Raw genomic sequence first — 27,363 nt, 5'->3', positions numbered from 1 at the left:
CGTGTGTGTCCCTCGCTCCAGCTCCCTCCCCGCTGGCGACAGTGCCTTTATAAGTGCTCCTGTGAGCTGGGCGGGATCGCTGCCCCAGGGCTCCCGCAGCACCCAGGGGCTCCCGCTGCCCTGACCCGCAGGAAGCGGCTCGTCCGGCTGACGTCCAGGCACAGGGTGAGTGAGATCCTGGGGCCCGGAGCAAGCCCGCCGGGCCACCTCTGTCTGGACTGAGATCGAAGTGGGGCTTTGGGAATGGCGAGGTCAGAGAAGAGAGAGTGCCACCTCCCCCCCCCCCCCACACACACACAGAAAGAAGTTCCTCTAATTTAATAGGTCAGATTTTTTCCCCCTTTTCTTTTTGGATTTCCCAGGCTAATATAGAGGCCGGGGAGCAAACGAGTGGCCAGTCACAATTTCCACCACAGCCTGCGGCAGACTCCTTGCCAGGGCAGTCAGGGGAGGTTCTGAGATCATTTCAAGGAAGAGCAGGGGACCATGAGGCTGGCTGGAGGAAGTGGGAAGAAAGTGGTGGTGGTGGTGGTGGTGGTGGTGGTGGTGGTGGTGGTGGTGTGTGTGTGTGTATGTGTGTGTGTGTGTGTGTGTGTGTGTGTGTGCCTTCCCCAGGTGCTGAGTAGAGAAGAGTTTCCATTGAGCAGTCCCTTCACCCCAGGTCCAGCCTCCTGACTTTGTCGGGGGATAGGTTGTAGAAGCCTTCCTCTCCGTGAGCATCCCTCCTTCTGGTGGAAGGTGAATGCACATTATCAGCCCACCGTCCAGCAGCCAGTAGATGATGTTGTCCGGGCTGAACTTCAACTCTTGACAGTCTGTGAAGACAGTGCAGACCTTGCACCATGGAGTTTCTCCGGGCTGTAATCTTCCCGCGGAGTGGGGGTGCGGGGGCGGAGGGGAGGAGGTGAGAATCGGGCCAGGGTCTGTCTTCTGCAGATCTGCAGGCAAGGTCCAACCCAGCAACCTTTTACTTAGTAACCAAACCCTGCAGGGTTTCATCATCCGCTGAAAAATCAGTTTAGGGAGAAGTCAGAAATGGAAACTCCTTCACAAATGTTTATCATGTCACCTATTTACTAGCCCTTCCTCTCCTCGAGGAACCCTGCTGGCATAGTGGTTATGCCTTGGGCTGTCATCCTCAAGGTTGCTAGTTCGAAACCACCAGCAGCTCCCTAGGAGAAAGACAGGGCTTTCTACTCCCGTAAACAGTTACATTCTCTGAAGGCTCTCTATGACTCGGTGGCAGTGAGTTTGATTTGCTTTCTCTCCCCATCACCTTAATGGCTGTTCCAGGCCCCGGAGCAGATGATGGTTTCAGCATTCATTGAGAGAGAGGGTGGGGGTAGCAGGAGGGCCTGTAAACAGGGGTTGCTTGCTCAGGATCCAGGAATTTGAAGGAGTTTCCATTCCGGAGTTCTTACCAGGCGGTTTCTTTCCCTGGAGGCATTTATATACACCACCCCTGTGAAGGGTCGGCTGAATCAGCCCCAGCAGTGGACTCATTCCTACAGGGTGACTTTAGCCACTTTAGATACAGTGGGGCTGTGGCCTAGGGGGAGGGGTCAAGATGGAGGTGGGCACTCACTGGCGACTAGCAGGAGAGGGAAGGAATGAAAGTGGATGGGTAAGGAGGAGGAGAGGGGCAGGAGGTGCTGCCTGGGAAGCACAGGTGCCTCCTCCAGGGGTGTGAAGAGGTGTGCTTGAGGGGCGGAATGGAATGAGCAGAACGGGTGGCTTCCAGGGACGTGCTCTCAACCTTCAACCAGGCAGTCCGGCCAGGGAACTGTGCCAAAGCAAGGCCTGGGGTCCGCTGAGACCTGTCCTCGGCTACGGTTCTGAGCCTTTTATTTCTGAACAGCCCCCCTCGGATGCCCTATTTGGTGTCCTCTGAGTGGAAACGGGAAAAACTGTGTCCAGAAGAATTTTCTTCTTCTACGTGCATGGCTGTTTAAGAACTCACAAACTGAACTGAGAAAACAGGCAGGGTGGCACGTAAGGACGTTTGAAAAAGAACGATCTCTTCCTGTTAGCCGCGTCTTTGATTTTCTGAGTAATTGGAAATCTTACTTTTACTCTTATTTCTCCTGCATCGTGGCCAGCCTATGTGATCCGTGCCTTAGTTCTTTTAGAATTTGCTCCTTGTCTTTGTGGTCTAAAGCATGCTCAATGTCTGTAAATGTCCCAAGATCACATAGACTGAGGGACAGGTAGTCCCTGACTTCGGATCAGGTTAGGTTCTGCTGAGTCTTTCCTAGGTCAGCATAGGTTGACCACTCAGTCCTGACCCAAGTGGAATGCCTCCTTTTAAAAAAATGTCAGCCTTTTACTAGTCGTGTCTCTGTCCTCGGGGACTGGCATGAGAATGTTAACAGCAGCAAATCATGTGCTGTGACAGTGTGCGGTGCCTATGACGGATGATGCAATGACGCCAAGATGTAAGAAAAACCACCCAAATGAACAGTCCTAAGTGTGGTTTGTTATCACTGAAACACGTCAGAAATTGAGGGCTAGTTATAATCATATAGAATAGGAATTAGCCCATAGGTCAAATTCACCCCATGGCCTCTTTTTGTAAACAAATGTCACTGGAACACAGCCACATTCATTTGTTTATGGCTACCTTCACACTGCAAACATATGACCTGCAAAATCTAAAATGTGTATCTGTCTTCTATGGAAAAATTTTGCTGATCTCTAATATAGAGGATATGAATACTATGATTAATAATGGAGATCTAATCAGGCATTGACAAGAGAGAGCAGTTCCATTAAAGTATCTATAGAATATTTGTAAAATTCTCCTATAATGGTTGCATTTGTTAGGATTTCTCTTTATATTTCTGTTGGTCTCCTTATGTTTCTTGTTTTATACCTTAGGGTGCTTTATTATTTGGTGGAGGAGCCCTGGTGGCACAGTGGTTTAGTAGTTAGCTGCTGACGGGAAAGTGAGTGGTTCAAACCCACCAGCCACTCTGCAGGAGAAAGATGTGGCTGGCTGGTCCATGAAGATTTCAGCCTTAGGAGGCTTATGCGACAGTTCTACTCTGATCTACAGAGTCATTATGAGTCAGAATCCTCTTGACGGCAAATGGCATATTATTTGGTGCATAAAAGTTTGTCATGCTTGTTTCTTCAATATGGACTATCCCTCATTATGGTTTCTTTGATTTCTTAAAATGCCTTTTTTGCCTTGACTACAACTTTGGTTGATGTTGATAGCTCTAGTTCTTCTTAATTTTCTTACCTTGAGGAAGCTACTTAACTTTGTGCTTAATGCATAATACCTGTTAATTAAATAGCTATTATTGTTATTGTTTCTTTAAAAAATCATTTTATTGGGAGCTCATACAACTCTTATCACAATCCTTACATACATCCATTGTGTCAAGCACGCCTGTACATCTGTTGCCATCATCATTCTCAAACCATTTGTCCCTGGTATCAGCTCATCTTTCCACCCCTCCCCCTCCCTCACGAACACTTGATAATCTATAAATCATTATTATTTTTTCATATCTTACCCACTCCCTTCACCCACCAATCTGTTGCCCATCTCCCAGGGAGGAGGTTATACGTAGATGGTTGTAATCGGTTCCCCTCTTCCACGCCACCCCCCATCCACCCTCCCAGTATGGCCACTCCCAGCACTGGTCCTGAAGGGATCATCTGTCCTGGATTCCCTGTGTTTCCAGTTCCCATCAGTACCACTGGTCATCCTCTGGTCTAGCTAGATTCGTAAGGTAGAATTGGGATCATGATTGTGAGGTGGGTCGAGGGGGGAGGGGTGGGAGGAAGCATTTAGGAACTAGAGGAAAGTTGTATATTTCATTGCTGCTACACTGCACCCTGACTGGCTCGTCTCCTCCAGGCAACCCTTCTGTAAGGGGAAGTCCAGTTGCCCACAGATGGGTCTTGGGTCCCCAATCTGCACTCCCCTCATTCACAATGATTTTATTTTTTGTTGTTTGATGCTTAATCCCTGATCCCTTCGACATCTCTCGTGATCGCACAGGCTGGTGTGCTTCTTCCATGTGGGCTTTGTTGCTTCTGAGCTAGATGGCCGCTTGTTTACCTTCAAGTCTTTAAGACTAGACGCTATATTTTTTGATAGCTAGGCTCCATCAGCTTTCTTCACCACATTTGCTTATGCATCTGCTTTGTCTTCAACGATCCTGTTGGGAAGGTGAGCACCATGGAATGCCAGTTTAATAGAACAAAGTATTCTTGCATTGAGGGAGTGCTTGACTGGAGGCCCAATGTCCATCTCTGCTACCTTAATACTAAGCCTATAAATATATGCACATCGATATATTTCCCCATCCTCATATATAAATATATTTACATATGTACATGCCTTTATTTAGACCTCTATAAATGCCCATATGCTTCCTAGCTCTTTCCTCTATTTCCCTTTACTTTCCTCTTGTCCCACTATCATGTTCAGTCTTTATTTGGGTCTCAGTAATTCCTTCGGTTAAATTACTCTTGATCACACCCTACCAGGCCTCCTACACCCTTCTCACCACCAGTTGGATCACTTGTTGTTTCCTTGTCCCTGGGTTTGTTAACACCACTCTCTTTCCCTCCACTTCCCTCTCTCCCATGTCCCCCTGGAACCTTCGTCCTGTTATTTTCTCCTCCAGATTGTTCATCCAGCCTATCTTATTTAAACAGAACTGCGGAGATAATCACATGCACAAAAACAAGACAGAACAAAACAAAGCAACAAAAGAAAACAAAGCATCATCACCAAGAAAAAGCCAATGACAAAAACCAACAATAACAACAAAAAAGATAAGCCTGTAGTTAGTTCAAGAACTGTTTGTTGGCCTTTAGAAGTGTTTTCCGGTTGAGTCTGATGGGGTGCCATGGCCCCAAAGTCTACCTTTGGTATTCCCTGGTGACTTCGTTGCACTGTTCCCCTTGCTGTTCTGTTGCACACCCTTAATGTTTTGCCTCGGTGTGGTGGGATCAGATCGAACACAATTCCCACACTGTGTCTCCAGTGTTGTCCCTGTAGGGCTATGTGTCAGTGAGGGATCTTGTGTCTCATAGTGGGGCCGGCCATATGGTCTTCTCTGTGGATTGGCTGCTCTGAGTGGGAATATCATCCTCAAGGCTTGGTGGGCCAGGATGTGTTCACTCTCTCTTCCTCCCCCTTCATTTGCTCCCCTGTGCTCTGATCAGACGTGTCCCTCTCCTTGAGCTGCAGCTTCAGCGCTGTCCTCTGAAATAAATTCTTCTAGGGGAAGGGGCAGGTGTCCAAATATTGTTATTGTTTCTTTTTATACTTAAATTTCATCCTTTTCTGTTTTTATGTTCAACCTTTCCAAATACCTCTTTTTAGGTAAACTAACTATATGGATAATAGTTTAATTTAGCATTAAAAGATAAACAAAAAAATCATTTACATTTAGTGTAATAATATTTGCTTTCTATGGTCATTTTATTTTAGATCACATGATCTGCTCCCTCCAGTCCTCTCTTATTAGGTAACATATAATCTGTTTTTAAATCTACTGTCCTAATGGTGCTGTGGGAGAGTCGCTGGGCTGGTAGGTCAAACCCACAGGTTGGTAGTTCAAACCCACCAGGCGCTCTGGAGGAGACAGTATGAGATTCCCTACAGAGGGTCTCCATGAGTTGGAATTTACTCAATGATGGTGGGCTTAAGCAGTTGTTACTTTCATCTATTGAAATAAAATACTTAGAAGATGGAATCTTTGAGAGCTCTCAGTTAGTGTACCACTATACAACTGCTAGACATTTTCTTTCTTAGAAATCCTGGGGTGCTTAAAGTGATTTAAAAGCTTCAATCAATTTTTAAGTGTTTTAAAAAAAATTTTAACAAATGACTTCCTGTATTTTGTTTTCTGGAATTAATGCAAACTCCATATGCTTTGTATAAAATAAGAGGAAGACGGTGCTAACTCCAGAAAAGTCCCAGAAAGTGTAGAAACTGGGATGAGGACTTGTACTTGTTTAGATTGCCCACGGTGCTAGGCAATGCTGAATAAGCATTGAGCTGCTAACCACAGGGTGGATGGTTCAAACCATCAACAGCTTTGCAGGAGAAAGATGAGCCTGCCTGCTTCCTTAAAGATATGCAGCATCTGAGACCATAGAACAGTGGTTCTCAACCTGTGGGTCGTGACCCCCTTTGGGAGCCGAATGATCCTTTCACAAGAGTCGCCCGATTCATAACGGTAGCAACATGACAGTGATGAAGTAGCAACGAAAATAATGTGGTGGTGGGGGCTTGCCGCCACATGAGGGACTGTACAAAAGGGTCGCGGCGTGAGGAAGGATGAGAACCCCTGCCTTCGGGGGTCACTATGAGTTGGGGTCGACTCGAGGGCAGTGGGTTGTTAAAGTGGTATAATAATTTAATTGCAGGGGAGAAGCTCGATTGAGTGAGTTATTCCGATGTTATTCATAAATTGCTGCCATGATCCATCACTGTTACAGCATCAGATGGCCACTTGGCACAGTGAGTTCTGGAGGTTTTCCTCTAGAAACTTCCGTGCGTAAGGAATGCTTCATCAAGGGCAGAGGGATTTCCGTGGGACTCCTCCCTTGTCTTGGGAGAAGTCGTTCTGGATAAAAGTGAGAGGGTTAGCATCAGCGCCTATTTATCTTTAAAAAAATTCTTCCTCCCTATTACTCATACTTGCTTATCAATAACTTGCCTGTGTAAATAGTCTTTGGTTAGTCAGCCTTATTCCAAAGCATTTGCTTCACACCACAGTGTAAAGCAGTCTAGCTCTCAGAATGAGTGTCTCAGCAGAATAATTGGGCTCCTCCCTCAAGAAGCTTGTAATCTAATAATATGTATGTGTTATAACACGTGATTATATTCCTAAAAGCGAACAGTGCATTAATGTAGAACACATCTGTGGAAAGGCTTGCATGACAAGAAGTACTTCATCATAAAATCTCTGAAGGACCTGAAAGTTGATAATGAAATGAGGTTCGTGGGGGAACAAACACACAACACCTGACACGCTGGAAACAAGACAACACCCACACTCCAACTTCACGATAGAGGTGAATGTTGAACCAAGTGTTGAACAAATACGGTAAATGGAAGGGTTTCTCTGGCTCTGGGAATAGTGCACCCACCTGCTGAGCAGCATCTCCTTGGGGACTCCCGATGATTCCAAATTCTCTGCTAGATAGAAAATACCGCAGGGAGATTTTGCTTGTCTTATCAAGAAGTGGAAAGGGGTGTTGGGAAAGAAGGAAGGACAGAAGGGAGGACCAATCGGGGAAAAGCTTTCAAGCTGAAATTGAGCATGAATCTAGTGGGATGGACAGGAACAAGCAAATAGTCTTTGAACTGCTAAAACCAGAGGCTTACCCAGGCCTTCTCTCTTGTTATTTTTACGTTGTTGTTGAGAATAGATCCATCAAAACACACAGCTCAACCATTTCTATACCCACGATTCAGCGATGTTGCTTACATTCTTTGTGCCGGGCAACCGTCCTCCCCCTGGTTCTGAGTGGTCCCACCCTTAACAAACTCACTGCCCCTAGGGTTTCTACCTGACCTTTCACATTCCCCTCACCAATTTGATGCTGTATAGAACATTCTTAAAAGAGCAAGATGCTCAAGGCAGATCAGTTAAACCATCGATTGTTGGCTTTCAAGATGATTTCAGGGGGTGTTTTGGGTTTGTGGTTTAATGATTATCTCAGGGCAATAGTTTATGGGGCTTATCCTGTCTCCATGGCTCTAGGAAGGCTGGGTTGCATGACAATTTGAAATTCTATTCTTTATTTCCCTCCTTTTGATCCGTATCCATCTGTAGAGTCATTGTGAAGTAATGCCAGCTGGTCGCCCTTCTGTTCTTCTGGTCCAAGGTGAGGGGATCACTTGATTGTTTATGGAGTCCTTAGCCACCCATTTCATATCCTGCTATTTCAGACGCCTTCCTGGCCAGCTCCCCCGCCCCTCCTGCCCTGCCCCACCCCGCTACTGCTCCAAGTGAACTGGGACTAATTGTTGTGCTTTGGATAGCTACTTGCAAGCTTGGAAGACCTGCGGGACTATCCAATGAACTAGAAAGCAGAACAGAAGCATTGAACATCTCATTAGGCCAATTAACTAGGATGTCCCATGAAGCCATAACTTTAAGACTCCAACCCAAGAGACCAAATTCCAGGAGGTTCTTGTTTATACATAAACAGCCTCAGCAGCTACTCCTTTTTTGTTGTTGTTATAAATATATCACACAACTTTTAACCATTCTACTTCAGATAGGAGTGTAATGCCTTATGAGAGAAAGATGAGGCTTTATACTCCTGTAAAGAGTTACAGTCGAGGAGCTGATACCAAGGGCTCAAGTGAAAAAATTTTGCTGAAAATGATGACAGCAACATAGGTACAAGTATGCTTGATACAATCGATGTATGGATTGTTGTAAGAGCCCCGGATAAAATGATTTATATTAAAAAAAGTTACAGTTTTGGAAATCCACAGGGGCAGGTCTGCCCTGTCACATAGGGTCACTATGAGTTGGCATCTACTTGGTGACAGTGAATGAGAATGCATTGATAGCAATTACAATAATCAACTGTGCCATTGTAAGTTTTCTCCAGTGGGCGATGCCTCGGTTCTTGGTTTTGCACGAGAAAGAATTCACACCGAAGACCGTTTTGTAATCCAAGTGGGTTTTTATGAAGAATGGGTGAGGTTTCAGGTTTTACAGTCTCAAGAAGGGTACATGCTACTTCAGGGCAGCGTGCCAAGCTTCGCAAAACAGCACATCCACACGGGCGTTACTGAGGCCAGAGGCACAGCACAAGTGGGGACCAGAGAGTCAGGGGTGAGAGAGCGTGAGACTGTGGGCCCTGAGTAGGCACAGGCCCAGAACAGTGGCGAGGGGGCCCATCCAGGCAGCACGAGGGCATCTCCTCCCTCTGACCAGGAACAGGGGAAAAAAGAATGGCCTTCCTGCAGCCAGGGTATTCGTGCTTGATGGTATGGGTTGACCCCATTGGCTGTGTTGAGCGCACTTGGGTGATGTCATGAGCCCGGGCCTAGTTTGGACCTCCCAGGTGTACCTCCCACCTGGCTGGGAGCTTGAATTGGAGCATGCTCAGTTACTGGCTCTTGATAGGCCTCTAATGTTCACCTGATTTCTTTTCTAACCTCTCCAGGGGGTCTCTGCAGGCATGGGAGGGACAACCCCCTTATATCTAGCTACCTAACACAATCATATACTTCATTAATTTTTCTCTTGCTAACTCCTCCTTTCCCCCTCTCCTGTTGGCTCCTGGTAAAACCCACCCACTGCCACCCAGTGAACTCCGCCTCATAGTGACTTTGGAGGGCAGAGTGGAACTGCCCTTGTGGGTGTCCAAGGCTGGGACATGATAGACGCAGACTGCCCAGTTCTACTCCCTTTTTCTTTAAGGTTAAATTCTACTTCATTGAAATTTCAAATATCAGAATTTTAACAATTATCAATGGGAAATTCTAGAATAATTCAACTTTAATAACACGGTTTTACATATTGTAGATCCTTTAGGAACAGCAGGTAGGATAAAGTTGGTTAGAGGGGAGTGGGGAAAAGGGAGACGATGTCCAGGAGTCCATGTAGAAAAAGAATGTTTGGAAACTGACTGTGGGAGAAATTGTGCAATTCTACTTGACGTGCTTGAAATATGGAATGATATGTTCTATGTATTAAATCTCAACTAATTAGAAAATAATTTTCATCTATACTAGCTCACTAATTTCTAAATTTCTCCTGACCTGTACTACAAGGGATTTTCTATAATACTGGTCATATAGGTGTATTGGTTCACATTTTGGAATAAAGATATAGATAGGAGTGTTCTACTGTAGTTTAACTTAAAAGACATTCACATTACGTCTGCTAGGGTTTCAGTTGTCTTGTTTTTTCCCCCAACAGTTTTCTTGGCAAATAATTTACATAGCATAAATCCAATAGTTCAATTAATTGTTCAAACATATCAAGGAGAATTGTACAATCATACCACATACATTTTAGAACATTCCCCCACCTCCATGGTTAAATCGCATTTCCGCCTATAGTGTAATTGGACAGTCCCTCACAGAAGGACCACGCAGAAAGGAAGATATATCCAGAGTGTGGTGTAGCTCTGGTGAAATGCATAACTATCCTCTAGTTCTTCAATATTTCCTCCCCTTACTAACATGGTCTTTGTTTTACCTCATTAATCTTGTTAGAACTGCCTATGTTCATTTGTATAGTTAAACTCAATGCCTGAAAGCCAAGATAGCTAACCCTTCAGAAACAGTACCCGGAGTAATGATTCCCTGAGGGTACGGGAAGGGGTGTTAAGGGGAGCTGATAGCAATGATGGCTGTATAACTGCACTGGAGGGGAGTGAATAACAGACTTGGAGGTGAATGGATACATTGGATGGTGTTAGATATGGCAAAATAACAACAAAACAACAATAAAAAAGTATAGCGAGGAGCTCTAAAGTGACAAATCTAAAAAATATAACTATATATGTCTATAATAATAAGGGTATCTGGGGGCAGGGTGGGGGAGGGAGGGGTTAAAGGGGATATCAAAGAGTTCAAGAAGAAAGAAAAATTTTGAAACTGATTGGCATCAATTGGACAATTATGTTTGATTTAATTGAATTATGGATTATTATAAAATCTGCAAGAGCTCCCAATAATTTAAAATTGATTATTTAAAAATAAAATAAAATTAGTTGCACAATCACAATCAGTTCTGGTGCTGTCCTCCCCCTCCTGCCTTTGTTATTTATTCCTGAAATCCCCTTTCCCTCCCTATCACCCCACCCACACCCCTGCATTCTCTATAAACCCTTGTATTAGTTCTTTTAATAAAACAAAATTTTTTGAAATGAACTTGTGTGTCACTAAAGACTCCAATTCTACTTCAGTTTTTGCTTTTCCTCCGCATTTAACCATTCAGACAAATATTTAGATCTGAGGGGTAAGGAATCTGGATATTTTTTAATTTAAAATTCATTTTTCATGTTAACCTCTCCCTTTTTTGTCCCCTGTCCCCATGCTTCTTCTCACCCTGTTCCCATACCCACCCTTCTTATAGTCATCCAAGTCTTGTCTATATTGTGCATAAACCACATTTCTTCTTTGTATTAAATATTTACCTATGTAAAATTGACGGAATTTGCTAAGCTTAATATTCTCTAGTTTTGTCTATGTCTTGTGTATAAGAGTGTTACCATTGTTTTATATTGGTGCATAAAATCCCATTGTATGAGTGTACCAGAGTGTGCTTATCTGTCCTTTATAGTTGGAGTTTTTGGTTGTTTTCATGTTTTTGATACTATGAAAATTGCTCCAAGAAACATAGGTGTGTACATGTCTGTTCATTTCACACTCTTAATTTTTGGGGGGCTTAAACCCGGCAGAGAGATTGCTGGATCGTAAGGTAAGGTACTTGGATTTGCCTTTAAGAAAGGGCTGTGCAGATGGCCATAATGATTGTACAATTCTGCTGTCCCGCCAGTGATGTAAGAGGCTTTTGATCGCTTCACATCCTCTCCAGCATTAACTATTTTCTGTTTCATTGAATTTTGCCAAAAAGTGTCGGTGTGGGGTGATAGCTCATTGTTTTCATTTGTATTTCTCTTATTGCTAATGATGGTGAACCTTTCTTCTTGTGGTTGTTGGCTGCCTGTATGTTATCTTTGGGAAAGTGTCCATGTAAGTCTTGTGCCCATTTTTGATTGGATTATTTGGGTTTTTCTTGTTAAGCTGTTGTAGTTTTCTATAGATTTCGGAGATTAGCCCACATCCTACTCCTGAAGCAGTTGGTGGGTGCCAATCCCCGCCTTTTGGTTGGCAGCCCAGCCCTGGATCACTGTACCTCCAGCGTGCCTGCCCTTGGTGACCACTAATAAGCTTTCGTCTCCATACATTTGCTGTCCTTGCCTTTTTGTATAAGTGTGTAATATGTGTCCTTTTGTGACTTACTTTACTCAGCGTCATGTCCTCAAGCCCCACCCATGTTGTAGCATGTATTAAGACTTCGTGTCTCCTCCGGGATGAGTAGTATTGCTCTGTCTGTCGATACCACACTTTTATCCATTCATCTGTTGATAGGCATTTCGATTGCTTCCACCTTTTGGCTATTGTGAATAGTGTTTCAATGAACATTGATAAACACGTCTCTTGAGTCTCTGATTTCAATTAGTTTTTGGTGTGAATGCAGGGGTGGAACTGCTGTCATTTGGTAGTTCTTTTTTTTAAAACATTTTATTAGGGGCTCATACAACTCTTATCACAATCCATACATATACATACATACATCAATTGTATAAAGCACATCTACATTCTTTGCCCTCATCATTTTCAAAGCATTTGCTCTCCACTTAAGCCCTTGGCATCAGGTCCTCTTTTTTTTCCCCTCCCTCATGAGGCCTTGATAATTTATAGATTATTATTTTGTCATATCTTGCCCTGTCCGGATAGCTGTGTGTGTCGGGCATTGGGCTGCTGACCATGGGGGCTTTGGTTTAAAGCTACCTGCCACTCTACAGGACAAAGATGAGGGTGTCTGCTCCTGTACAGATTTACAGCCTTGGAAAAGCTATTGGATAGCTTCACCAGGAGTCAGGATTCATTCCATGGCTGGGGGTATGAAGATGGCAGTTCTAGTTTCTGAGCAGCTACCACACTCTTTTCCACTATGGTGAGACCATTTTGCATTCCTTGCAGCAATGGATACACTTCCCAACTTTCCCACATCCTTATCAGCATTGATTGATTGTGTTTTTCTTTTTTTTTCCCCCTGCTGTTTTCTTTTTTATCTAGCCATCTTAGGGGAAGTTAAATGGTACCTCATTGTGGGTTGGATTTGCATTCCTATGCTGGCTAATGTTGTCGAGCATCTTTTCATTAATTTGGTGACCATTTGAATGTCCTCTTTGGTGAAATGCCTACTCAAGTCCTTGTCTGTTTGTGGTTAGGTTATTGATCCTTTTGTTGTTAAGTGGTTGGACTTTCAAATAGATTAAAAAAACATTTTATTGGGAGCTCTTACAGATATAATAATATTCCAGAGATCTATCACATCAAATAGTATTGTACAATTGCTACCGCAATCAGTTTCAGAACTTTTTCTTTCTTCTTGAACTCCTTGATATCAGCTCCCCTTTATATCCAACCGGCAGCCCCTATCTTATTTTATTTTTGCTGCATCTTTTCTCATCGGATATATCCATTTATGTGCAATGCTGGTGTTCACTCCCCTTCAGTGGGGTTATACCGTCATCAATGCCATCAGCTCCCATCCCGACTCCCAGCCCCCTCACTTCCTATTCCCTCAGGGAACCGTTACTCCCATTACTGTTTCTGAAGGGTTATATATCTTGGCTTTCACTTACAAACTGGAGGTTTTAGTCGGTTGTATAAACAGTAGGTAAAAACACAGCAGATGCTTAGTAGAGCACCTGGCTCATAATAGGACCCTGTATATGGCAGTAGTCATCGCTGTCTTTCTTCATAAACAGATTGTGAGCATTGTTGTTAGTAGAGGTTCAATTTAACAATTCAAAAATGGCAAGGAAATTAAAATACCGGGAAGTGGAAAATGTGTAGGCTTGGGGGAGTGTGGAGGTGCAACTTCAACCAACACGTGCTACTTGATGTCACCTGCAGGGCAGACTTTGTTGGCTGTAGGTGACAGAGGAGATACATCTCATAAAGAGGAGGTGCCATCGGCCTGTGTGAAGGTGTAGGATCCTGGGGAGTTCATGCACAGTGCCAGTGTGGGCAACCATCTCAACCTGCCACTCTCCTGCCCCTCCTCGTCCTCTCTTTACTGGGACATCATCCCTATATCATACAGATCATGTCAAGCAGACGTGTACAATCCTTACCACATATTTCTGTCTTTCAACCTTTGTTTCCTGTCCTGACTCATCCCAAAAGGATTTAAGGCAGCACCAAGTAATTTCAGAGTCTCAGTCATGGCGATCCTTCTACCAGGGAAATTTCTATCTTTCTCAGACGCACGCAGTTCTTAGTCATCCGGGAATGTCTATGAATCCCTTTCTAAATATTGGGAAATTTTCAGAATTTCTGCTTTCCTAGGAGACAGCGGAGGCCTTGGGTAGGAGCACGGTTCCAGCCCTGGCCTGAGTTTCCACCCCCCGTCCCACAGTGATGTTAGGCAGTATGAGAACCAGGAAGAAAGGTTAGAATGAATAGCGGCAGCTGGCGTGCTTGTAAGGGACTCAGGTACAACCCACCCCCACCTCATCTCCCGAACTCCTGCTCCCAAACCTGACTCTGTTTTTCTACCCACCAAGCATCATTCCCTTGACCATTCATCCATTTGATAACTTGGCACCAGGTACCTATCATTTTCCAGGTGCTAGACTTGAGGCTAGGGAGTCAGTATTTACCAACTGAGTCACCACCTCTCCAGAGCTTGGAGTCTCGTGGGAGACAGAGGTGTGCCAGCAGGAACTTCCATCGAGTGCTCAGTGACAAATGCTATTGTGGGAAAAGCAGAGGTTCTGGGAATTCATGGGGTAGGTGTCTAACCAACCTTAAAGTGTTGGCAAAACCCCCTGAAATAACTACGGACTATGAAAAGAAGAGACAAGCCTATCTTAGACATACAGCCAGCATGCCCCTTAGAAGCGAGAACGGTGCGATTCTGACTCATGCACTGGGGGCAGCTTATAGGGAGGCACCTGCCGTGGAAAAGAGACCACTGTTGGCAAAGTCAAAGGTCATTGAAAAGGAAGACAACCCTCAGTGAGACCGATGGACACAGTGGCTACAATGGGCTCCAGCTGAACGTTTGTGAGGATGGTGTCGCCCTGAGCAGCGTTTCGTTCTGTTGTGGGTCACCATGACTCAGAGCCCAGTCGAGGGCACTGGCAACAGCAACAACCAGACTTAGGTATTCAGGAAACACCGTGGAAGAAATACCTCAAGGCCAAGTGCAGCAGGGGGTGGGGAAGAGGGAGAGAACGTTCTGTGCAGATGGGATAGCATGTTGACGTGAGCCATTGCGTGGAGGAGCCCTAATAAAGGTCACATTGTTTCCGGGGAGGAGAGTGTGGTGAGGCATGAGACCGCCGGGGCAGTGGGTTACATCTGGGGTGCAGGGTTCCGGCGCCTCTCCCCGGCTGCCAGTGGAAAGACGCTCACAGAAGGCAAGACTGGAGGCTGAGAAGTCAGGCTTTGGAAGTGGCCCAGGTACAGATCGGGGAGTGCTGGGGAGGAGTGGGTCTATTTCAGAGGTATTTGTGGAGGTGGAATTGATAGGACTTGTGTGATGGGTTGGTTCACATGGGACAGATAAGTCATTTCCCAGCTCTGTGGTCAAGATGTATAAAACCAAATGTTCGCCCACTGAACGTTTTTACATGTATGTAGTTCACTGACCTTGGCTGTGTTCATTGGATACCCATCACTACTCTCTTCCCAAATGATTCCTGAGTTTAGGGAGCTCAGAATTGCCTCAGCTAAGACTCCATTTTGCTCCCCCTCCCGCCCCCCAGTGAGCTGCCTCTGGGCGTTATCTTGGCTGTAATCTTTCCAGAAGCAGGTCGCCAGGTCTTAGCTCCTGTGGGACTGCTGGCTGGATTTGAATCACCAACCTTTGGGCTAGCAGCTGAGACTGTGGGCCAGGTTTTTGGCTGTTAACCACAAGGTCGGGGTGGGGGGCAGTCAAACGCGCTAACTATCCCTCTAGAGAAAGTTGAGGTTGTCTGCTTCGGTGAAGAATCATTCTCAAGAGCCTGTAAGGTTACTATGAATTGGAATTGACTGCGAGGTTGATGTTTTTTGGTACCAGTTATACCAATACAAAACCATTTCTTCTGGAAGCTCAGTTTACATGTATGAACACTCGATGCGAGTTTACTTTCTGAAACTTCTAATGCCCCACTGGAGCTCTGGAGGTGCAGTGGCCACCCAGCAGGCTGCTAACTGCACAGTCGGCAGCCCCAAGCCTCCAGCTGCTCCTTGGGAGAAAGACGAGCCTGTCGATGCCCGGAAATCTGCAGGAGCCGTTCTGTCCTGCCTGTAGCGTTGCTATGGGTTGGCCTCGCCTTGCTGGCAGTGAGTTGGGGGAGCAGGGACTCCCGTCAGAGATGTCATTAGGATCCAAACACCATGACCCTTTGAATCACCCGCTCTCAGCGGCAGGCAGCTAGAACTACAAGCACATCCTATTGTGTTCTTTGCGCTGGTACCTCTGCAGTCACTGATCGCGTCAACATTTCTGGTCTCTCAGCTGCAGTCTTGTGACAATTAGCATTTGCGATCTATCCCAATCATTCTTTTGAAAGATGAAGGAGTAACTAAAAGAAAAGAAAAATAATAAAAAAAGCTTCCTTTCCATTACGCACAATGGTAGAATTCAATGTGCAAACATTTTACAAAACAGTTTTGTTCTTAGTATTCGTGTACTCTAAGCAATACTGCCTGTAAGCAGTTTATTACGCTGTCACCAATGAGTCTTAACATGGATACCAAGCACTGCTAAAGATTCTGTAGTCTGGTATGGTAGGAGGCCCATGGGGGTTGGGAGCATGACACCCTGAGCTGCTCCACCAGGTGCCACCCCCCCCCCCCCGGAGATGCTACTGCTTTTCTGGACAGTTCTGCTTGTTGCCGTTCCTTTGCCATTGCCTGACTTAAAGTGTTTGTGACATTTTAGACCTGTTGTGTCACCCGATCACAGCAGGGAAGGGCTAGAGGAGGTTTGGGAGAGGTAAACCAAGAATGAGACTTCCAAAAATATTAGTCATCCAGATGAAAGTACTTACTAAGAATTCCCCCACTCCCAATGACAATTGTGAGAGAATTGGGAAATATGGATCTCACCTGGCTATTTGACAGTAAGTAATTTTTAAAGTGTGGTTGTGTTCAAAGAACATTTCTTTCTTTTAAAGATAAAGAGTTTGTGAATAAAATTATATGATACCTGGGATTTCACTGAACATTATCTAGTGTGGAGTGATAGCCTTCATGGGTCAGTGGTTTCTTTTTTCGGAACCACCCATCCACTGCTGTGGAGTCACTTCAGCTCCTCCTGACCCCAGGGCGACAGTGTAGGACAGAACACAACTGCTCCCCAAGGGTTCTGAGGCCCTAAATCGTTCCGGCAGCTTCATCGGTCTCCCTGAGAGTGACTGGTGGGTTAAACCTCAGACCTTGACTGTTAGTAGCCCAACACACAACCCCCTCTGTCAGCAAGACTTCTTGTCTCCTGATGAAAAAGTTCTGGAAATAACAGCGAGCTTGGCACAACATCGTGATTACAACGCTCACCGAACTGGATACTGAAACCATCTTGCAAATGGAGAATTTTTTCCAATATATTTTACCCGAGCAATACAAAGAACAAACAAAGCCAGACATTGACGATTAAGAAAACCAAAGGAATATAGTGGTAGGTATGTGTGATTCATTACACTTAGTTGTTGTGAGGTGCTGTCGTGTGGTTCTGACTCTTAGTGCCCTTGTGTAGGACAGAAGGAAACGCTGCTCGGACCTGCGCCGGCCCACAGGGGTCCCTGTCTGAGCCCGTCGTTGCCCCCACTGTGTCAGTCCATCTGGTGGAAGGCCTTCCTCTTTCGCTGCCCCGCTAGTTGACCAAGCAAAATGTCCTTTGCCAGGGACTGGTCTCAGATGATATGTCCAAAGTACATTATGTTCCGATCTTTATTTTTCATTTTGTTTGGAAGTTTCTATACTAAAAATGATTAGTATAGAAATTATTTTTTAAGATTAAAAAAAAGTACAAAGCCATTGCTGTTGAGTGGATTCCAATTCTCAGGACAGACCAGAAAGCTCAAGGGGCTTTCCAGGACTAGACGTCTGTATTGACGTGGATGCTTCATCTTCTCCGGCACAGCGGCTGATGCGTTGGAACTGCCCGCCTTTTGGTTAGGAGCCCAATGCTTAACCCACTGTGCTACTTGGGAACCATCATTATTAATTCTTAAAGACTTAAAAAAATAGCAGTTTTATTGGCACTGCAACCCCCTATCATACAATAGTTCAATCATATCAGGAAGAGTCTTACAGTCATTACCCCAATCAATTTTAGAAGCTTGTCTTCTTCTTTGTACTTGTTATTTCTGTAATCATTATTTTTCTAATTGTGGAAAAATATACACAAGAAAACATTTCTCCAGTTCAACAACTTCTACAGGTGTAATCTAGTGTCACTGATTATACACTTAGTGGGGTACAGTCATTCTTACATCCGTCTCCAAGTTATCCTCCACCATCAGCAAAAATTCAGTGCCCCTAAATACACTCCTCCTCCTTCACCCGTGGTAACCAGAGGCCATTTAGTTTCTTTCTTTCTTTTTTGTTTCTTCTAGTTTTCTTGATAGAACATTCACATATCATGTGCACTTCTATAGTTAAATTGCTTCTTAGAAGAGTTGTATGTAAATCATCATAATCAGTTCTAATGGCCCTGCCCCTGCCCTCCCCCTCACACACACATTTATTGTTTGCTTCCCAATTCCTTCCCCCTCCCCTCCCCTCATTCTCGCTAAACCATTGCACCAGTTCCTGCCTCTAGGCATCCCCACCTGTGCTTCATCGCCTGGGACACCTAACAGAAACACAAAACAGAAACAACACAGAAAGAGGAGAAATACCACAACCAATAATGCAATGATAAACAAAAAATAGAGAGTAAGAAAGAAGAGACCACCAACAATATTAAAACAGCCAGAGAAGAAATTTCTGTTATGGAACAAGCGAGAAATATTTGAGCCCAGAGCAAATCCCGGTTCGGTCAAGAGGGAGGTCGACTGACCAAGTGTCCATCCACCATCATCAAGCTCCCAGCCCTCTCAGGTAGTAAAGCTGCTAGAGCCCCTCACCTGTGGCCAGAGGGGGGCTGCCAGACTCAGGCTGCCAGAGAGGCTTGATCTGACTGGACTCTGCAGATGCATTTGGGGCTCCCACGGTCCTCCCTAGCCTTCTGCAAATTGGGTTAAACAAGGTTTTAAAGCAGTGGTTCTCAACCTTCCTAATGCCGTGGCCATTCATTCATTCATTCATGCCGCAACCCTTTAGTGCACTTCCTCATGTTGTGGTGACCAACCAGCCATAACATTATTTTCGTTGCTACTTCATCACTGTCATTTTGCTACTGTGATGAATCGGGCGACCCCTGTGAAAGGGTTGTCTGGCCCTCAAAGGGGTCTCGACCCGCAGGTTGAGAGAACCGCTGTTAAAGGCCCTGCAGGGACCCTTTCTCCACCCTCTTGGATGATCAGAGGGAGAAGGGCTTCAGCTGGGAGACTGGATTCCTCTAAGCCCATTGTGCTTGTCAGACCCTGGGCTGTCTGCGGTTCCTGTAGGCTTCCAGACACGGCACCCTCGCATGAAGGACAGCGCTAGTCCCGTCCTTCAGCAAAACGTCACCAATCTCTGCCTAGCTTCAGACTCATCGAATCAAAGTCCTTCATAATCATCAGGTAATTATGACAACAGTTATAGTCAACAACCCTTGAGGGGCGGGGGAGGCGCAATTGGCAGGGAGTGGCCGGAAGGGTGAGAAACCAGCCAAGGGGAGAGGGCACCACCTTGATGAGTCACCTGAGAGGGAGAGGAGTGGAGAGGTGACCAAGGTCAGTGAGGATAAAACACCCAGGGCCCTTCCCTGGCACATAAGTCAAATCCTGTCAAGTGGATTGAACTCGCAGAGACCTTGTTGCCCAGGCTAGAGCGGCCCCTTTGGGCTTCTGAAGCTGCAGCCATTGCCAGGGCAGAAGGCCTCATCTCTTTCCTTCGAGCAGCTGATGGGGTCAAACCAACCTCTCAGTGAGCAACCCAGCTTAACCCATTGTGCCACCAGCACACCTTTTCTTCTTTTCTTGAGCACGCTGCTCTTGAGTGAGATGGATGGGGTTTTCACCGTAGGGCCATTGCCCTATCCCCACCCCCAATGAAGAGTGGGCGTCTGTAGGCAAGGCAGCTCAGACGTTGCGCACTTGTAGTTCAGGGCTCAGAGGGTTCTGTGGTTGGTATCCATGAGCGGCTCCGTGGGGGAAAAGGCCCAGCTTCTGCTTCTGTGACCATGATAGCCTGGGGACCCCTAGGGGGCAGCCTTGCCCGCTCTGAAGGGGGCCTCCACGTTGGAATTGATTTGATGGCGTGTGACAAGTTCAGTGGTTACCTGTACCCGAACCTCCTTCCTCTGCATCCCCAGGGAAGTGGGACACAGCCCACACCTACCTCTGGGTTCTGCATGTGGCAGGGCTGTGTAATCCATGGGCTGTGGTGTCAGAGCCAGTGGGTACATGTAGTCCTTGGGGGCTGCCCATGAATAAGCTCAGCTGCAAACTGAAAGGCTAAAGGCTTGAGGCCACCCAGAGGTGCTTCAAAAGAAAGGCCTGGTGATCTCTAAGAACCCAATTAAGGTGTGGGGACAGGTTGACTCAGTTGGCATCAGCCCATGATATCTTTGGTTTAGAGTTCAAACGCAGTGTGAAAAGGTGGTGGAAAGATGTGGGGAGTTAGCAGATTGTCTATCTTTCCTACTACGGCAGGGGGCATTTCCATTGCCCACCCCACCCCCATCATCACTGAATTTTCAATACCTAGAGGAGTGATTGGAATAAAGTGGTGCTCACTACTCTTGTGTGGATGACGAGATAAGACAGAATGGCACTTGGGGAGCCAGACGCCGCCTTGCAGACCCTGGGCAGCAGTTCTACTCTGCCCACCTGAGATGTCAAGAGTCAGAATCACCTTGACAGCCCACTGACAACGCCAACAAGGCACACATGCACACAGTTGTTTTTCCTCCCCCCTCCCCACTAACTGCTATACCAACACACCGGTTCTGCCACAACTATCCCATCTCATTGAAAAGATTTCACATCTTTAAGGGAAGCGGGAGGTTGAAGTCCCTGTCTAGCTCCAATAGTCAACAATGGCTGCTTTCCGCCCTGTTGCACGGTTCTCTGCCTTGTGGTGGTCTTGAAGAGAGGGGATGGAAGGAGAAGTCCACCGGACCCTGAGTGGCTTAGGAGCCCTGGGGTGCAGTGGTTACAGGTGTGGCTGCTAATCACAAGGTCAATTATTCAAACCCACCAGGTGTTCGCTCCGGTCAAGACTCACAGGGGCAGTTCCGGTCTGTCGCCTAGGGTGGCTACAAGTCAGAAACGACCCTGAAACGATGAGTGGATTTTACCTGTGCCCAGTTGATGCTTTGTAGCTTCTCTTGTTTTTAATGCCAGCCCTTCCTCTTCTTTCTGATTTCCTTCTGCATTTTATCTGCACGTCTCCTGTCCTACTGAAGACAACAATTATTCACGGATGCTTGCCCTTATTTAAAAAACAAAACAAGACACACTGTTGATGGTGGGTTAGGGGAAGGTCTCTAGAGAAGGTAATTGGGTTCACACTCAACAATCCATATACATTTTGTTCCAAGTCATCCATTGGGATACTCCCCCATGTCCCACCACTCATCTCCCTGCCTCCCGCTCTTTCCCATTCCCATCCCTCCTTTCCCAACCCTCTGGACTTTGTCCTTGGATTAATGCTGCCCCTTTTGATCTGAAACAGCTGATGTTTCCAACACCGGACAGGATAGTTTCAGACCACCAGGGAAACAGAGGGCCATGGTCTTGGTGTCTCACCAGTCTGTCTGATAAGTAAGCCTGGTCTCTATCATGAATTTGAGTTCTTTTCCCTATTTCACCCCCGCTATCCTAATGTGATCCTTGTTAGAGCAGTTGGTGGTGGGAGCTGGGTATCACATAGTTCTTCTGGTCTCAGGGTGGTGGAGACTGATGTATGCATGGCTCATTAGTCCATGGAATTAATTACGTCCACGTGCGTTTTGATTTCATCACTCTTCTTTCCTCCTTTTATTTTATTATCTAACTTTAACTTTTATTTTAAGGTTTTACATAAAATTGACATACCATATAATCCAGTGGTTTGACTCCATTAAACGTTGTGTCATCATCACAATCAATTTGGGAGCATTTTCTTCATTTTTGGATTCACTATGAGTTCCCCATTCCCCGCACACCCCTCCCCCCACCCAACCTCCTCTGCCATAACCCTAAGAAACTATTAATCTAGTTCCCATCACTATAGATTTACCTACGCTGGATGATTTCATGTACAGAGCATCATACCAACCCACCCTACCCTCAATAAGAACAAAACAACACACAGTGAGACCTCAAGCCAAAAGAAAGCAGAAACTATTAAAAAGTGAAACAAATGAAAAATGAGTCAAAAAGGGAAGATGTTAAATTTTAGCCAGTCTCTGCATTCATTAACTTTGTGATGTACTGTGTGTGTGTGTGTGTGTGTGTGTGTGTGTGTGTGTGTATAGGTGGGGGGGGCCAGGTACAAGGTTAGTCACATCCCTGGACAATGGCCCAAGGGAAGTCCATGGTGCCTTAATCCGTGGACAGCAGTTCTCAACCTGTGGGTCGCGACCCCTTTGGGGGGACTCAAACGACCCTTTCACAGGGGTCGCCTAAGACCCTATTTCTGATGGTCTTAGGAACCGAGACTGGGGTCTACCCACATGCAGATATGCCCACATACGGGGTCACCACAACATGGGGACTGTATTAAAGACCGCAGCATTAGGAAGGCTGGGAACCTCTGCTCTAGCCCATAACGCCCTCTCCCTCCCTTCCCCTGTCCCCTCTGGTAACCACCAAAGAGCATTTCTCTTAATGTGAAAACATTTTCTTGACTATAATAGTGACTTCATACAATGTCTGAACAAGGTTGACGAGTCAAAAAGAGATGCTTCCCAAGTCAGTGAAGAAAACACCTTCGTTATCTGAAGTGGTTCAGAAGGAGGAAGGGCCTCTTCCTATGTTTTCCATGACAAGAATGAAGACATCTTGTTTGCCATTTGTGTTTACCCATCACAGAGTTCTCTCTACTGTGGCGAAATCTACAGTCCACATAAAGAAAACACTTCTGTTAGCTGGGAGAGAAGACAATTCTTACCAAGTATCTGAAATGGGGTCAAAAGTGGAATAAAAGAACTTGAGGCTGACACATTGTGATGAAAATATTGGCTTTGATCTTGGCTATTCCCAGGCTCACTGATTCCTAAGAAAACACTTACCCCAAATCCCAGAAATGCCGGTGGGTGATTTGATAGGTTTCTGAAGTGAGGAGCCAAAAGGTGTTGGGGCCCCTGGCTTCAGGGCAAAGATGAACATGGTCAAGTGGAGGGAGGGGGATATGAGATGTGTTCCTTCCCTTCATCATCCTCTAGAATTTGTCACAAAAGGTAAGGGAAACGCTTGATTTCATTGAATAAATTTAGGGGCAGAATACTGGCTCAACATGCCTTCTTTCCTCCTCCTCTGCCAGACCCTCCTTAAGAGCTCAACCCTCTTCTCCCTCCCCTTTGCTTTTATCCAGGACCAGCATGTCTACAACACGTTATCCTGGTTGCCGCGACAACCTGCCCTTCAAATACCACAGACTCTGCGACAGAAATGTGATTTGGGGCATTGTCCTGGAGGCACTGGCTGGGCTGGGGGCCGTGACTTCCATCGCCTTCATGTTGGCTCTGCTGGCCCTCATCGGCAAGGTGCAGGACTCCAACAAACGAAAAGTGCTCCCGACCCAGTTTCTCTTCCTCCTGGGCGTGTTGGGGGTCTTCGGCCTTGCCTTTGCCTTCATCATCACACTGGACAAGGAGACGGGGCCCACGCGCTTCTTTCTCTTTGGCGTCCTCTTTGCCCTCTGCTTCTCCTGCCTCCTGGCTCACGCTCTGCACCTGACCAAGCTGGTCCAAGGGCGGAAGCCCCTCTCCATGCTGATGATTCTAGGCGTGGCTGTGGGCTTCAGCTTGGTTCAGGACGTCATCGCCGTGGAGTACCTTGTGCTCACGATGAACAGGACCAACACCGCCATCTTTTCTGAGCTTCCTTTTTCGCGTCGCAACGAGGACTTTGTCATGCTGCTCATCTACGTCCTCGCCTTGATGGCGCTGACCGTCCTCATGGCTTCCTTCACCTTCTGTGGGTCCTTCACCGGCTGGAAGAGAAACGGGGCGCACATCTTCCTCACCGCGCTCCTGTCCATCGCCCTCTGGGTGGCATGGATCACCCTGCTCTTGTATCGCGTCCCTGGTGACAGCTGGGATGATACCATCCTTGGCTCAGCCTTGGTTGCCAATGGCTGGATCTTCCTGTTGACTTATGTTGTGCCTGAGTTCTGTCTGCTCACCCGCCAACGGAACCCCATGGATTACCCTGTGGAGGATGCTTTCTGCAAACCTCAGCTCATGAAGCACAGCACCGGTGTGGAGAACAGAGCCTACTCTCCAGAGGAACTCAGTCACGGTACAAGAGCCAGATGGTGATGGGAGAGCCATAGGACATTATCGAGTGAAGAAGGGGTGGGGGAGGGGGGGTAAGAAAAGAGGAGCTGATACCAAGGGCTCAAATAGAAATGACAGGTTTAGAAAATAATGATGGCAACATACGTACAAATATGCTTGATAAATGGATGTATAGATTGTGATAAGAGCGGTAAGAGCCCCCCAATAAAAGATCTTTTAATAATAATTTTAAAAGGCAATAGGGAAATATCTTTTTTTAAAAAGTAAAGAACATGTGAGATTGCCCATGTCCTGTTCTTTAGAGAGGAACCCTGGTGGCATAGGGTTGCTAACCATAAGGTCAGCAGTTCAAAACCACTAGTCTTCTTGGGAGAAAGATGGGGCTTTCTAGTTCCTTAAAGAGTTACAGTCTCTGAAACCCACAGGGGCAGTTCTACCCTGTCCCATAGGGTCACTGTGAGTCAGAATAGGCTCTACAACAGTGAGTTTTTGGTCTACAGAATAAATAAGGTACTCAGGGATCAAATATTGAACAAAACCAGCCAGTTGCCTAGAGACAAGCAGAACCAGCAATCGGTGTCTGGAAGCCTCATCTCCTAACTCTACACAATCCCGTGTACTCTTCTCTGAATCCAGGTAAGATGGCGCAAAGGGATGGAAAAGAAAGGACCAGCAACATTCCTAAAGACAAGTAGATGAGACCGGGATAAAAGATAAGCAGGCATTCCTTTCAGAATGTTGAGAAGGGAGGTGAAGGGCTGACTTTTACAGATAGGAGCTCATCAAGCCAAGCCTGGTTTCTTGCAGTGGGACAGAGGAGAAGCAAGCCCTTTTGATCATCACCCAGCAGGAGCCTCCATTTGGCCTGGAAAGCCACGAGCTAGTGCGGGCTTCTAATGTGGAAGGGAAGAGATCTTATCTGACAAAAGAATCAAGTGATCTGATGCTTGCTTACCTGGAGTTAGGAGAGCCTGGTTGGCTTATAAGCAACAAGAGGCTACCTGATAGCCAGAGCCTGTCCCCATCACCAGGGTTCTCTCCCTGGGGTCCAGTGCTGACTTTGTTCTCTGGTTTTGCTCCTGAGAAGGCAGAATTTTGAGAGAGGGCGAGGGATGGCTTTTGGCTTCCAACTCAGTAGGCTTTCTCCCTTGTCTTGAAGCTGCAGATGCAAAGTTTCTTGGTGGCTTCTAATTACAGCAGTGGCGCCTGTTCAATTCTGCTTTGGGAGAGGTCTTTATGGGAGGCGGGGCTCAGGCCCAGCTTTGGAAGTGGAATTCCTTAGTGACCTCCTACGGCTAGTTATCCATTTATTTAGCCAATGTTGTGCTGCTGCTCTATCTGGTCCTGGGCTTGGTACTGGTTGAACAGAACATAGCCCTTCCTCTCAAAAACGCTGCAGTGTCCTGGGCGGATAGGCCATGGAGTGACCCGTGTGCCACCTTGATAGCGTTGGGTGAGCTCAAGTGGGAGCGCAAAGGAGGGCCGACCGGGTGCTGTCATGTCTCCTCTCCCTCTGTTTCAGGCCTGGAAGAGATAGGTGATGTACTTTACGCCCCGTATTCCACCCACTTCCAGCTGCAGGTAAGCGGGCTGGTTCTCTTCCCTCTGGGGCAGCAGTTCTCAACCTGTGGGTCGCGACCCCTTTGCGGGTAGACGACCCTTTCATGGGGGTTGCCTGATTCATAACAGTAGTAAAATGACAGTGATGAAGTAGCAATGAAAATAATTTTATGGTTGGGGGTCACCACAGCATGAGGAACTGTATTCAAGGGTCGAGGCCTTAGGAAGGTTGAGGACCCCTGCTCTAGGGGTTCGGCGCCCCAGGAAGTTGGGTGCAAGTGTGGTCCTGGCGTTGATTTCTAGGTGGCTGCCTCGGGAACAGGGTGTGTCTAGTCTACCTTATCTGCTTCAGGGGCTTGAGGTGGCAAGAACTTTCACCCTGGGGGTGGGGCAAGGCTGGGGCAGAGAAGGGGATGTGCCTTCTGTTGAGATGGCCGGGAGCAGCGGTGACCTCACGACAGCATTGCTTCCTTTCAGAGTCGCACTCCCCCCAAAGACTTCTCCATTCCACGGGCTCAGACGCGGGCAAGCCCTTACAATGACTATGAAGGAAGGAAAGAGGGCAGCTAACCTGCTGTCCTGGAGGACTACAGAGCCAGCAGGGAGCACCAAGGGATCTGGGCACGGTCCAGGGTCTTCTAAGAACGTGCTGTGATGGACCGACTGCTCCACGACCCAACGAGCTCGCTCCCCTCCCAGCCTCGACCTCTACTGTTCTGCATGGAAGGGTGTGGGGATCAGTAGCATTGTAGCATTTTTCTTTGGGCGCATACTTAGGCTGTGTCCTTGGAGTTGGAACAGGGTGGGGGTGGGTCTCTGGCAATTCAGGATCATCTTACAATTCCGTCATTTTACGTGTGACTAAAGTTTGGCCATCGGACCCCCACGTTGATTTTTTCGTCTTCTGGCGCCCATTCATATAACTCACAGCTGGTTTGGGGAGCATCGCTTGGCCCAGAGCAGGACTGCAAATCCATTACAAACAGCCAAAGCCGCCCTGGCCGCACCCTGTCTAAGCCGACACTGGAAGCACTTCTTACCTGGGCAGGAGAGGCTCAAGGTCACCCTGACTACTGATCTTGGGGGGTTCCCTGTCACAGGTCACCTCTCTTGTCCCCTCCCCCAACTGCTGTTAATCCATCCACCTGGAGATTTCCAGAACTCTTCATCCACAGTTCCTCCGGACCTCACTGTCCCTTGCAAGGACACGCCGCCTTCCCCGGGAGCCTGTGTGCACGGTCTGGCTGTAAATTCCTGGCACCGAATCCTCTCCCATCCCAGCTCCATGGCTTGCTGTAAATAGATTTACACTGTACCCCCTTATGGCATATTTTGTAAGTGGGCATCGTCTACTCACGGGGTGATGTCCATTGTATCACTTATTTACCACTCCCCACCTGGAACACCCAATAAAGATGTGGCAGAACTCTCATCGTGGCAGCCTCTGTCCAGGCACTGAGCAGGG

General features: G+C 46.7%; 1 protein-coding gene across 1 annotated transcript; it reads left to right on the top strand.

Moving 5' to 3' along the window:
* Positions 1-27,321, top strand: GPRC5A (G protein-coupled receptor class C group 5 member A). Its single transcript, XM_075552036.1, has 4 exons — positions 1-165; positions 23,411-24,339; positions 25,861-25,919; positions 26,376-27,321. Exons 2-4 carry the CDS (start codon positions 23,418-23,420, stop codon positions 26,466-26,468), a joined length of 1,074 nt encoding a protein of 357 aa, XP_075408151.1. The 5' UTR covers positions 1-165; positions 23,411-23,417; the 3' UTR covers positions 26,469-27,321.
* Positions 27,322-27,363: the final 42 nt, after the last annotated feature.

The sequence above is a fragment of the Tenrec ecaudatus genome, chromosome 6 (assembly GCF_050624435.1).
Source record: "Tenrec ecaudatus isolate mTenEca1 chromosome 6, mTenEca1.hap1, whole genome shotgun sequence".
NCBI classification, from domain to species: Eukaryota; Metazoa; Chordata; class Mammalia; order Afrosoricida; family Tenrecidae; genus Tenrec; species Tenrec ecaudatus.
This window is presented reverse-complemented; position numbering and strand designations above follow the sequence as displayed.